Genomic DNA, 12637 nt, shown 5'->3' on the forward strand with positions numbered 1-12637 from the left:
TTACTTTTCTATAAGGGCCTCTACACCCATCAAATCTGTCTCTGTCCCCATCCCATAACCCATACCCAGTTCCCCATCCCACCAATTTCTGGCCAGCAGACTTGGGTGCTTAAGCACCATTCTCCTCCTGATGTAAATGAGCTGAGCTGACTGGTCACAGAATCTGTGTTATAAACCCTAGTGGTCTGTAAGCCTCTTTGTGTTGATGACACTGAGGGGAAGCAGAGTGGAAGAAACCTGAGAGAACCTCCCTTTCTCCCTCTTAACTCAAAACACTGTCACTTGAATAATGGTTCTCAATATTAAGGAGGAAGTTTATGAAACATCAAGATTTCAGACTTTCACCCCGGACTGTCCAGAGATGAAGACTGAGATCCCCCTGTTTGAAAAGCTTCCTGGTAGACATTGATAAGAGTGTGGTGGTTACAGGGGGAAGGGGGAAAGGGAGAGGGAAAGGGGGAGGGGGAGGGGCACAAAGAAAACTAGATAGAAGGTGACAGAGGACAATCTGACTTTGGGTGATGGGTATGCAACATAATTGAATGACAAGATAACCTGGACTTGTTATCTTTGAATATATGTATCCTGATTTATTGATGTCGCCCCATTAAAAAAATAAAATTATATAAAAAAAAAGAAAAGAAAAGCTTCCTGGTGTCTGATCAGGCAGTGGCGCAGTGGGTGGAGCATCAGCCTGGGATGCATAGGACACAGGTTCGAAACCTGAGGTCTCTGGCTTGAGTGCAGGCTTACCAGCTTGAGCGTGGGTTAGCTGGCTTGAGCATGGAATCATAGACATGACCTCATGGTCACTGGCTTGAGTCCAAGGTTGCTGGCTTGAGCCCAAGGTCACTGGATTGAGCAAGGGGTCACTCAGTCTGCTGGAGCCCCCTGGTCAAGGCACATATGAGAAAGCAATCAATGAACAACTAAGATGCTGTGACGAAGAATTGATGCTTCTCATCTCTCTCCCTTCCTGTCTGTCTGTCCCTATCTATCCTTCTCTCTCTCTCTCTCTCTCTCTCTCCTCCCTCCCTTTCTCCCTCTCTTGTGCATGCTAAAAAATAATAATAATAATAAATTCTGGTGATTATGATGTGCAGGAAGGTTCAGGAACACTACTGAGAACACAGTGCCCCTACAGGGCTGCCATGAAACCACAAAATGCATTTTTACTTCAAGTGCAGTTTTTAATTGGATTTCTAGAACAAGGAGCATTTCAGGTATTTTACTAGGTGGAACTGACCTTTGTAACCTTTAAATCTAAATTAAAAGTCAATATTTTGATCTGAAGACAGAGACTCCAATACATTGCTCATACCATCATTTCAGATGCCCACTGAAAAAGTAAAACTTTATTTAAGTCATGCCATAATCAAGTCTAAGGTACATTTTTAAAATCTATTTAAGTAACATCAATTAATTTTTATAAATGTTTGCTTTAAATGGTTAATTGGTAGCATACTATAACCAGATATTCCTACAAAAATCACTTGTTGCACTTTATCTTTGTTACTAATTAATGACATCAACAATTATTAATTGAATATATATATATATAGGTAAATCCCAGGGCTAGAAGCTATTCTTTAAGAAAAAATGTTAAGTTACTATAATTTTTTATAGATTTATGACCATCTATGCCAATCTTATGCAATCATACTTTCATTGGGGATTCATACACACACACACACACACAAAAACTAAAGTTTCAAAGTTGTTCAAAGATATTAGGTCCTGAATTAAGAACTTCTGATGTAATATGAGAAAAAATGTCTTCCTTCTGAGTTACACAAGAATTAGAAATGGTATGGCCTTCCTTGGAAGCCAAAGAGAACAAATCACCCCATAACTTATACTGTGACAGTCCCTTCCAAATGCCTGTGACTTTGCCAGTATCCCTGCCAAATGAGGAGACACCTTGAGTCCCTGAGAACATCTAGTTTCCATATTATATCCAAGGGATTTATTTTTAAATTAGAGAAAAACATATGTCAAGATATTACAAGGTCTAATACAGACATTAGAGTGCCTTCACTTTCCCCATATCAACTATGATGTACTCATTTTGGCTAACAGAAATTCCTTGTGCATAAGCTCTACAGAGACAAAAAACATCAGGATGGCTTTTAGCTTTGAAAATACAAGAGCTGGGTGATGGGTATACAACATAACTGAGTGACAAGATAACCTGGAGATGTTTTCTTTGAACATATGTACCCTGATTTATTGATGTCACCCCATTAAAATTAATAAAAATTTATTAAAGAAATACAAGAGTTGCTGCCTACTGTATACACACGCACACACATGCACAAACATACACAGAAAGAGAGAGAATTTCTCTTTTTCATAAACTTTTGAAAGGGCTCTGAGACTTCTCAGATTCACATACATTTTGGAAAATCCAGTATCCAACCCACAAGCCTCGTGCCCATTTCTGCCATTTGACATATAACACAGAATATACTGACAGTCCCTTAGTATAAGCAATTCCTATACAGACTCATAATGAATTTCTCTTTCACAAGAAGTTATAATAAGTTTGTTCAAAATCTTGTCCATCTAAAATGAAAAAATGCAAAACCATTCTTGATTTTTTGAGAAAATACAACACCTACACACACATAAGTCATAATTAAAAATATATACGTAACCATAACTTATTAAAAAACTCTTTTCCAGATACTTGTGTAGTATACAAAACATCAGATATCCCAAAATTTCATTTGTATTGGGCTTGAGTCTTCTCTATACACTTTGAATGTTGTCTGTTGGGGTGGGTGGCAGAAGAAGGGCATCGTCTACTAATCTGACTTAAATCCCTCATTGGTTTGACATTGGCTCCTATCTGATTTTACTTGCATCTCATCCAACCACAGTGGCCAACAGAGCAGGGGAACTCACCAGCAACAAGGACAGCCAGCTGGCCACCTACATCCATGGGGGGCAATTTTACCTCTTAATAGCAGGGTTATACTAGACCTTGAGTCCTTACTGTGAAAAGTCTTATCTCACAGGTCAGTTTAAGAACTGAACTTTATAGACATGAAAGGCTCAGACCCATGCCTGGATAACAGAAAATCTCCAATAATAACAGTAGCCATCACCAGTTGCTATTAAGCACTATTATTAATAAACATTCAAAAACCGGAGATGAGTATTTTGCCTGCTTATGCCATACGGGTCTGTTTTAAGAGTAATGTCTTGACTATACCATCACTAATGGTACTAAAATAGATTAATTTATAAATCTCTTCCATCAATTCCTAGAAATAAAGGACACCTCGTGAAGCAAGCTCACCTAAGCTTATTTCTACCATCTATCCACAAACCGGTCTGCAAACCTCTGACCCGTTTGTGTTATAAAAAGATAAACTGTGATCTCATTTCTACTCATGTAATTTAGTGTTTCTTTCCTATCTAAGTCTTTCTGGGAGCATTAGTTTGCCTTCTACTTGCTAGCTAATTTACCATGCCCCGGATTAAAAGTAGAGAAACAGATAAGAAACTAAACACATAAGACCCAATTTTGAGACTTTCTAACACAGAAATGAATGTTGAAAAAATCCGACAGAACAAGACAACACGGGGTCAGAATGAGAGACAGCACTCACCTCCTCTTTCCCTGTGTTGATGGACCATCTTACAAGCAGTATAGAGGAAAGAATGAGGCAACGTGGAAATTCCCCCCTCAATACCTCAAAAATATCATGACTCTCGAAACTCAGAAGTTTCAAGCACAGGTTATCTAAACCCAGCGATGTGCAATAAGTACACCGCTTGTTTGTTACAGGATACCACATAGGAAAATGAAGACTGGGAGTTGTGATGGGTGCTTTTCAGCAGACACTAATTATGTAAGTCTGACTCCTGGCCCCTGGCTGGAGGAAGGCTCTCTGTCACTGCATATCTTAACTCCTCCTGCTCCCCGTCAGCTCCCTGGTTGTAATTCTAGGACTTTGTCACCGTTCACGTTGTACCTGGCACTACTTCCCACGGGGAGCCAGGTTTAGGATGAAGCAGCAAGAGGCCAAACTATCTTGAGAGTACAAATGAGGACATCCTCCCTCTGCCCAGCCTCTTACCTGCAGCCTCTGCCCCTTCCGCAGGCACACTCTGGGTGGATGCTGGGGCTGGGTCCTTGACTCCAGGAACCTGAACAGCTTCTTCCTGGTTTGCCAGAAATGCAGAGCACAGATCAGTTTCAAAGGACTGGAGCTTCAGCAAGGAATTCTGCCAGCAAAAGCAGAACATCGGGCTAGCTAAGTAGTCGGCTAACGCACACCGGTGGGGCTGCAGCTCCAGCAAACACCTTTCTCCCGCGACCGGCAGGAAGAGGGTGGCAGCCACAACTGCTTCAGGCAGAGCTGGTTGTGCCAGCGTTAGCTGTGCATTAGCCCTCATGCAGCCTCAGTTTCTGCCTCATTTAAATCCTAAGGTATATGGATCATCTGTGACACATGGGACTAGAGATTTCGTCAGCAAAAGACGCTGCAGCCAGAGGACCAATCTGAGAGGGTTCTACATCCTGAGTGCTTGAGGCTTTACGCTTTGCAAGGGTTTCATTCACTGTGCTGACATCAGGAGCAGATGACATTAGGCGCCTCCCAGGCTACCATTCACAAAAGCCAGCATCCCTCCACTGCAAAGACTGCAGCAGACTGCAGTGCACAAAGAGTTACTGCTGCAGAGGCCACCTGGCATCTGGGAGGGCCTCCGGGGCTCCCTGGTCTACGTTTGTATGTGAGAGGTGTATTCTTGTGTATCTGTGTGTGTGTGTCTTCTGTGTGTGTGTGCTGAAGTTACTTCTCTCACATGGGATGTTGCAGTTGTCTTTTAGTAACAGCAGAGTGGAGGGAGTGAAGGGAATGACCTTGGTTACCAGTGTGATCCAGCACTGAGGGGGAAGCAATTTATCTTTCATAGCTCCCAGCACAACCTCTCCCCACCACCTCCATTTCTCATTTTAAACTTCTCCCATGGCTCTTACTAAGAACAAAGTCATACAGACTGACACACATATCCTGCTATGATGCAGATGCCCAGAAAATTAATTCCCCCAACCAGGTGACATGAGTCATGCCTGGTCCCGGCAGGGTGCTACTCCCCCACAGCTGGAAAGCTCTGGGCCTTAGCAGCTCCTCCACCCACCAGGCTCCTGGCAGGGTGGCGCCTGGAGTGGCGGCATTGGTCCTTTCCCTACTATGACCCCCAACATACATAAACCTCCTCACCCCCTATCCTCCACATATCCTATTCCCCACATACCCTCGTACGTAACTGGCACACTGTCCTACCCTACTCCATGTACACACCCTCCCTGTGCTATACACACCTCGGTCCTCCACACCCTCACGCCTAACCCCCATAATTTTACTCTATTCCATACACATTCTTGAATCCCAAATACCTCACCTTCATCCATATACATACTTATTCCTTCTCACCCTCATTCCTTTTATCCCCTATTTCACACACACTCACACTACCACACACCCTCATACCTAACTCCCACTCACACCCTATTCCACACACACACACACCCACCCTTATCCTCCACACATACCCTTAGATCTTGCCTCATATAAACACCAACTCCAACATCCCCTCATTCCCCAAGCACTCCCCCTACTCAACACCCCAACACCCACTCCCACAAACATTCCCTAATTCCTTCTGTAAATCTGAGTCAACAGGAGTCTATAGCAGTGTTAAAGCTGCTCATTGAGGAACATATTAAATCCATCATCTTTTGGCCATTTTGAAAGGGGCAGGTGCCTAAACACGCTCAGGGTCCCTTCTGCGCATGCTCAGAAATCATCTGAGAGCTGGCGCAAACCTCCTCTGTGCTCAGCGGCTGCAGTCTGGGAACCCACGCCTCGGATGAAGCATCGGCCTAAGACCAGGTCACGTTTTCCTGCTTCCTCTTCCTCTCCGGGATGTTTTCCCAGCACTACGTATGGAAGCAAGAGCCCAAGACTGCTGACAGGAGGTTCAACAGGAGCAAGGGTACTAAGTTTCTGGTAAGATTTAGTAACCAAGCATCTGGGAGGCAAAAAGAACAATTCCAGGCTAACTTCCTAGTGGAGGGCCCTGGAAATCAGAGTGGCCTCTCAAAAAGAGCAAAACTATCAGACAATTAGGAAATAATGCCATGAGAATGTAAAACGGTGTGTGTGCTACAAAAGACAAAAAAAATTATAATTAGTGGTTCCTCAAAAGATTTAAAAATAGAACTTTCACTTGATCCGGCAATTCCACTGCTGGCCATATACCAAAAAAAGTATTCAAAGCAGGGACTCAGACAGACGCTTGTACACCCCAATGTATAGCAACATTATCCATAGTAGCCAAGAGATGTATTACAGACTGAGTTTTGTCCCTTCTAAACCCATATGTTGAAGCTCTGACTCCCCAAGTGACTGTATTTGTAGATGGGGCCTTTAAGGAGGGGACTAAGGTAAAATGAGGTCATAGGGGTTCAGTATAACTGGTGTCTTTACAGAGAGACACAAAAAGACAGAGAGACAGAGAGAGAGAAGCCAATCAGGGATGCACATACACAGAGGAAAGGCCATATGAGGACACACTGAAAAGGCCGTCATCCATAAACCAATGAGAGAGGCCTCAGGAGAAAGAAACCAACAACACCAACACCTTGTTCTTGGACTTTCAGTCCCCAGAGCTGTGAGCAAAAATACACGTCTGCTGCTTAAGCCACTCAGTCGGTGGTATTTAGTTATGGCAGCCGTAATACACCGTTAGCAAACTAATTTTATATTACAAAGTAGAAGCAACCCAAGCGTTCATCCAAAGAAGAATTGATAACCAGAATGTGGTGTATACATACAATGGGGTATTATTTAGCCTTAAAAAGAAATTCTGACATGCCATAACATACATGAACCTTGAGGACCTTATGCTAAATAAAATAAGATACTCACAAAAGGACAACGATCTAGAATAGTAAAATTCATAGAGATAAAAAATAATTGGTGGTTGCCAGGGGCTGGTGGGTGGGGAGGAGGAAGGAGAGGGACTTAGTGTGTAGTGTGTAAAGAATTTCTGATCGGAAAGATGAGTAAAGTTCTGAAGATAGATGGTGGTGATGGTTACACAATGATATGAATTACTTAATACCAGTGAACTGTATAATTAAAAATGGTTCAAATAGTAAATTTTATATATACATATATAATTTACACCACTTAAAAAAATAAACAAAAGAAAGGCAGGCAGGCAGGTTGGTCCCTTCCTACATTTAGAGGGAGGATGTGGGAGCCAGCCACCTCACCTAGGTTCTATTTCCTCCTGTGTATTCCACAAAGCAGAAGAGGACATGACCTTCACACAGAGCCAGAGGCCCTGTCAGCTCTGCTATCTACTATGCATCGGGCATTGGGAAAGCACCTTGGCTATTCTAAGCCTTATTTCTTCATCTTTAAAAAAAGGCAGTAATAGTGGCCATGGCACCTGCTCTAAGAAATAAATGAGCACCGGCACAGAGAGCACCCTGCCCAGCACCAGGATGTGGCAGACCCTCAAGAACTGGACCCGGTGGTTATTATAAATATCTCCAAGCCCCAGAGGCTGTTTGTTGGGCACAGCCAACTCTACACCAACTCTGAAGCCTTGACTCATCGCATTACCTCCCAGGGCCTCTCACTCTCTGCATCTGCCAGGTAAGGACCCAAGACTAGCTGACTTCTAAATGCCCTTCCAACTTCCATTAAAGAAGAGAAAAGGAAACATGAACCTATCCTGCAGATGGGGCACGGAACCTGGCACTGAGCGGGTACTTAGGCATTGTTTGTGGAACCGCACCAAGTATTCATGCAACACAAACACCAAAACATTCACTGCACAGGAGTATGTCAGTTCATAGTGAGAGGCCTCGAAACACCCACAGAGAGTGAGGTATAATGTTGAAACCTCATTCTGGCTAAAAATAGTCATGGGGCTGTTCTCATCCATCTTCCCCTACCACCTTCTCCCTCACTTGTGCTCATACTGAAGCAGAAATGAGACTCTAAGCTTCAAAGATCTGTTTGCCTGGCTGGCTTATTGATCTTTGAGAGACCAGACAGGAGTCTAGTAAAGGAATGGCAAGAAAAAATGTCAAGTAGAGCAGGAAAGAGAAGATGAGAGTCTCAAGGGACGAGAAGACCTCCACACAGAAGGGTAAACATAAACTGCTATAAATTGAGGACAAGAAGGCAGACTGGAAGAAACTCTGAGGACCACCTGTCATCATCAACTGTCTCCCTTACCCATGACAAACTGACCCAGGACCTGAGAACAACCCGCTATTTCTCTGCACACGGACAGAGGGTGGAGTATCGGACACTGTGTGGGACAGGGTCTTAAAGGGATACTTTCCTGATAACCAGGAAGCCCAGGACAGATGGCTTTACCTATGAACAATCTGTGTCACTGTCCCACACGTTCTCCCAGTAGGTTACGAAGTCATACAGCCTGTATCATCAGAGCTGAACCCAAAAGAGTCACCAGTGAGGAGGCCCATGGCAGCTTGTCCTGCACCTGCAAGGGTCATGTGGCATGACGTCTGTCATAGCATCCCGCCGCTCCCTGGCTCTGGTAGCTTTCAATACACAAAGAACTGCACTAGGCTGTGGAGTAGGAGACTGATGTCAGCCCCTTGCTTGTGGGACCGACAGTCTAGTGGGGAAGACAGTTAATAAACAAGCAAACAAATCCAACATTAATGAGTTATTATTGTCATAGGGCTATGCAGGGAAGAAATGGCGAGCCCAGGGAAAGAGAAAGGAAGCAGCTGTGTCGATCATGCCTGATTGAGTGATTTTTCATCTATGAATATGGTTCTCCCTTGAGAAAAACAAAGGTCAGTGAATCCCTGGGGTCCTAATATCACTCAGTCCAGCCCTTATCTGACTAGGACTCGTACTCCCTGTGAGTATCCCCAGCCCAGCCCTTGGGGCCAACCTGCTACTGCTTTTCCAGGTTTACATGCAGGGTCTCCCCGAATGGATCTCGAGGATCCCAGGAAAATTGAGCAAAGGCTGATGGGTACACCGAAGAGCAACAAGTGCCCCTGCTTCCCCAGCTCTCCCACCTGGTTACGAAAGTAGACGGGGTAGTCCACAAAAGCTAGGTGTGGTTTCCTAAAAGCTCACTTTTCTCTTTTAAATAATGGAAAATGCTGCTTGTTTTAGAAAATACTCCACTCATTTTTCTCTCCTCTACAATTACCAGGTCCCACTTTAGGTGGGTTGGAAAGGTGAACACCCACACAGGCTGATGGTTAAATGCTATTTTGGGGTGCCTTGGTCTGTAATTCAGCATTTGAAGGGCAAGGACAGCTGGCTTTTAATTTTTATAAAACTGTTTAGTGGCCTTCTCCCATCCCTTATCTATCCAAAGACTGTATATATATATATATATTTTATAGTGATAGGAAGTAAACTTAAATGGGAAATCTGCTCAAATATGGGGATATAACTTGGCCTCTGAACATCCCGTTTCTACTCACCGCTCTTCTTCCCTGAGTGGTCATGTTTCCTGTGCATACACTCCCCCCTACACACCACACACATACACCCTTTTTTTCTATCTCCTCCCTGCCTCCACCTCTCCAGACCCAATTTAGCTACAGTTGTTTCACAGTCAAATTTCCATCCAATTCTGGAGCCAGTTCTGATTAACTTATCTAAACAGGGCTCCCCCATTTCTCTGTTACTACCTTGTTCATTTCCTTCCTAATGCTCATGATAACATGCGGTGTTTACTTATCTACTTGTTCATAGGCTCCTTCCAGCTCCCGAGGGGCTGGAACCATGCCTCCATTGTTCCATGCTGGACCTAAGAAAGAGTAAAACAAAGGCAGCCAACAAAGAGACTGCCCTTGTATATCAGTAGTTTTCCTGGGTCCTGTAAAGCAGTACTTAGGAGGCCCTTTTGAGTATCCAAATTCAAGTCCCTCAGTTGCCTTGGTTCATAAATTCTAAAACACTCATAAATCACTAAGAAGTTTGTTAAAGATGTGCACTCCCAGGCAGGAATCGCCCCAGAGAGTCATTCTGTGGTCTGGGACAGGATCATTTAGATGCAGAAGTCCAAGGTCTCCACTTTGAGAAATATTTCCCTATTCCCCGGAGCCTTGACCCACTCTAAATGCTGCCTTATTCACCTGCTTAGCTCCCCCCTTCCCAGGGACAACAGCTTTTACTTGACTCCCAGCTCTCTGACATCCTCATTAGCCTCCTGCCCCATCTCTCCTTAAAGCTGGAGTTGCTTATGTCCCAGCATGCTTTACAGCCAATTCTAACTGAAGGACAACACACCTAGCTCAGCCCATCCGGCTTCCTCTGTGTGGGATGCTTTGCAATACCCAAAGGAGAAACTCAATATGAAAGAACAAGCTATTCACTTCAAGTAGGACAAGAAGATCTACGTCCTATTCTGGTGCCAGCAGCACTTAGAAACTCTACCAGCATAACACGCTATAACTAAAACCAAATTTCCTTTCAGCCAAATGATTTCAACTTGGGAAGGGGAGTCTTGTGCTCAGTTATACCTTGGGACATCCTCATTATGTTCACTTTGTTAAATAAACAATAAAAACAAGATGTTTGAGAGAGAATAAGTTTCACTAACTCATACTTTAATTCAGGACTTTGAAATTTTCTAGGTAAGACCTTGATTTTCTAAAAACAGAATGTGGCTCATTTTCAACTCATAGAATGGGCTTCAATTGCTTTTCTTTGGAGTTCCAAGTACTTAAACTATCCAAAAGTACGGGCATTAAGATGGATAGACCCCTAACAAGTCATTGTTTTCCAGAACATTAATTACACCCCTTTTTTTCTGTCTTATTATACCCCACAGGTTAAATCCACAAATCTAGTTTATGTTGTAGCCCATATAGTTACTATTTGTGGCTACTTAAGTTCCAATTTCTTTTAACTCTGAAAAAATATTTTGCTTAAAAACTGCACTTAGTAAAATGTGCGCACAGTAGAGGACCCCCTGGGACTTTTAATCTCAAATCTATCACTGGCTCACTTTGTGTCTGTGGGCAAACTATCCAATTATGCTGGCCCATAGGCCCTTTCTTTCTTACTTTCTATCTTTCTTTCTCGTGAGACTACTTTGATTTCTAAAATTGAAGTAATATTTGAAATTAATAACCATCCCCTGGAAATCATAAAATCACATGCCATGTGAAATAAATTACATACCTATACCTGCAAGGATGTCAGGTCATACTGGAAAGTAAGAGTCATTTCCTCAAATACTACTATTTTGTTAGAAAACAAGAAAATTGCCTGACCAGGCGGTGGCGCAGTGGATAGAGCATCAGACTGGGATGCAGAAGACCCAGGTTCGAGACCCCGAGGTCGCCAGCTTGAGCGCGGGCTCAGCTGGTTTGAGCAAAAGCTCACCGGCTTGAGCCCAAGGTCACTGGCTCGAGCAAGGGGTTACTCGGTCTGCTGAAGGCTCGCGGTCAAGGTACATATGAGAAAGCAATCAATGAACAACTAAAGTATTGCAATGCACAACGAAAAACTAATGATTGATGCTTCTCATCTCTCCATTCCTGTCTGTCTGTCCCTGTCCCTCTCTCTGACTCTCTCTCTCTGTCTCTGAAATAAATAAATAAATAAATAAATAAATAAATAAATAAGAAAACAAAAAAATTAAGCTTTTGCCTGCCTTAAAATCTGAGTATTATTCTAGCCTTGGGAAAACCAACAACATCCCAAAAAGGGCAAAAGACAGCGGCACTGGCGAGGCCAGGCTCCGGGATATTGAGTCATGTGCGTCACTCCCCACGAGTCCCCGGGAAGGATGGCGAGTTGAACTCTGCTGCAGCACCCACCCCCACCCAGTACCGAACCTGCAGTGAGGTGCATCTCTGCCTCTCAGTAAACCCTGCTGGAAGAAAAAAATTACTCCTTAGAAAAAATATACAAAAAGTCACAGTTTTCACGCAAAATTTGGGTCTTAGGACCAACAGAAATATCTTTTAAAAGTTGGTGGGGCAGAGGGAGTGGACTATATTATAAGCTGCCAGCTTTCTATCTTGACAAATAAGGACATGTGGAAAAGTTAAAAAATTTAAAACCTCCCCTTTGTTTCACTAAAAAATGAAAATTTTAAGAATATTCTCTACATTAAAGTGCTTTTAGGAGATGTTAGCTTTATGGAAAACTCACCACATGGTCCTTTTCTCCTTTAACTCTGACGCAGGCTGACACTGGGGAGCCACTGAGCTAGACTCAGCGCCTTGCAGCCTTCCATGAGGGGTAGGGAATGAGTAGTGTAAAGAAGATTAAATGAAAGAGTAAGAGACAAGGAAAAGGATTAGACAGCACACAAGAAAAAGCAAGGGCCAATGGACGAAGCTGCAGGGGAGAATGGGAACCAGGGGAAGGCTGTAGGCAAAAGGCAGGCACAGGTGAGGCGCATTGGTAAGTCTTTCCATGACTTTCTTCCCAGCCCAATACCTCTCACGTCTCTCTAAGTTAATTCTCGAACAAGGAAGAATACAGGCAGCTGCTGGTATAGCGGCTCCTAATGCCTTTTCTGCCAATACTGCCCTAAGGATTTCCTGAACTGTGAGGACTACAGACCTGATTTCCCTGGAAACCGG

General features: G+C 43.5%; 1 protein-coding gene across 4 annotated transcripts in view; it reads right to left on the bottom strand.

Annotated features, from left to right (window-relative positions):
* FAM13C (family with sequence similarity 13 member C) overlaps nucleotides 1-12637 on the bottom strand; it is a 166492-nt gene that overhangs the window by 47299 nt on the left and 106556 nt on the right. For all 4 annotated transcript variants that reach the window (XM_066242819.1, XM_066242820.1, XM_066242818.1 and 1 more), the window contains one exon: nucleotides 4089-4173. In XM_066242819.1, the coding sequence (XP_066098916.1) occupies nucleotides 4089-4173 (85 nt within the window). The remainder of the gene's footprint in view (nucleotides 1-4088; nucleotides 4174-12637) is intronic.

Source organism: Saccopteryx bilineata, chromosome 9 (assembly GCF_036850765.1).
Source record: "Saccopteryx bilineata isolate mSacBil1 chromosome 9, mSacBil1_pri_phased_curated, whole genome shotgun sequence".
Lineage (NCBI taxonomy): Eukaryota > Metazoa > Chordata > Mammalia > Chiroptera > Emballonuridae > Saccopteryx > Saccopteryx bilineata.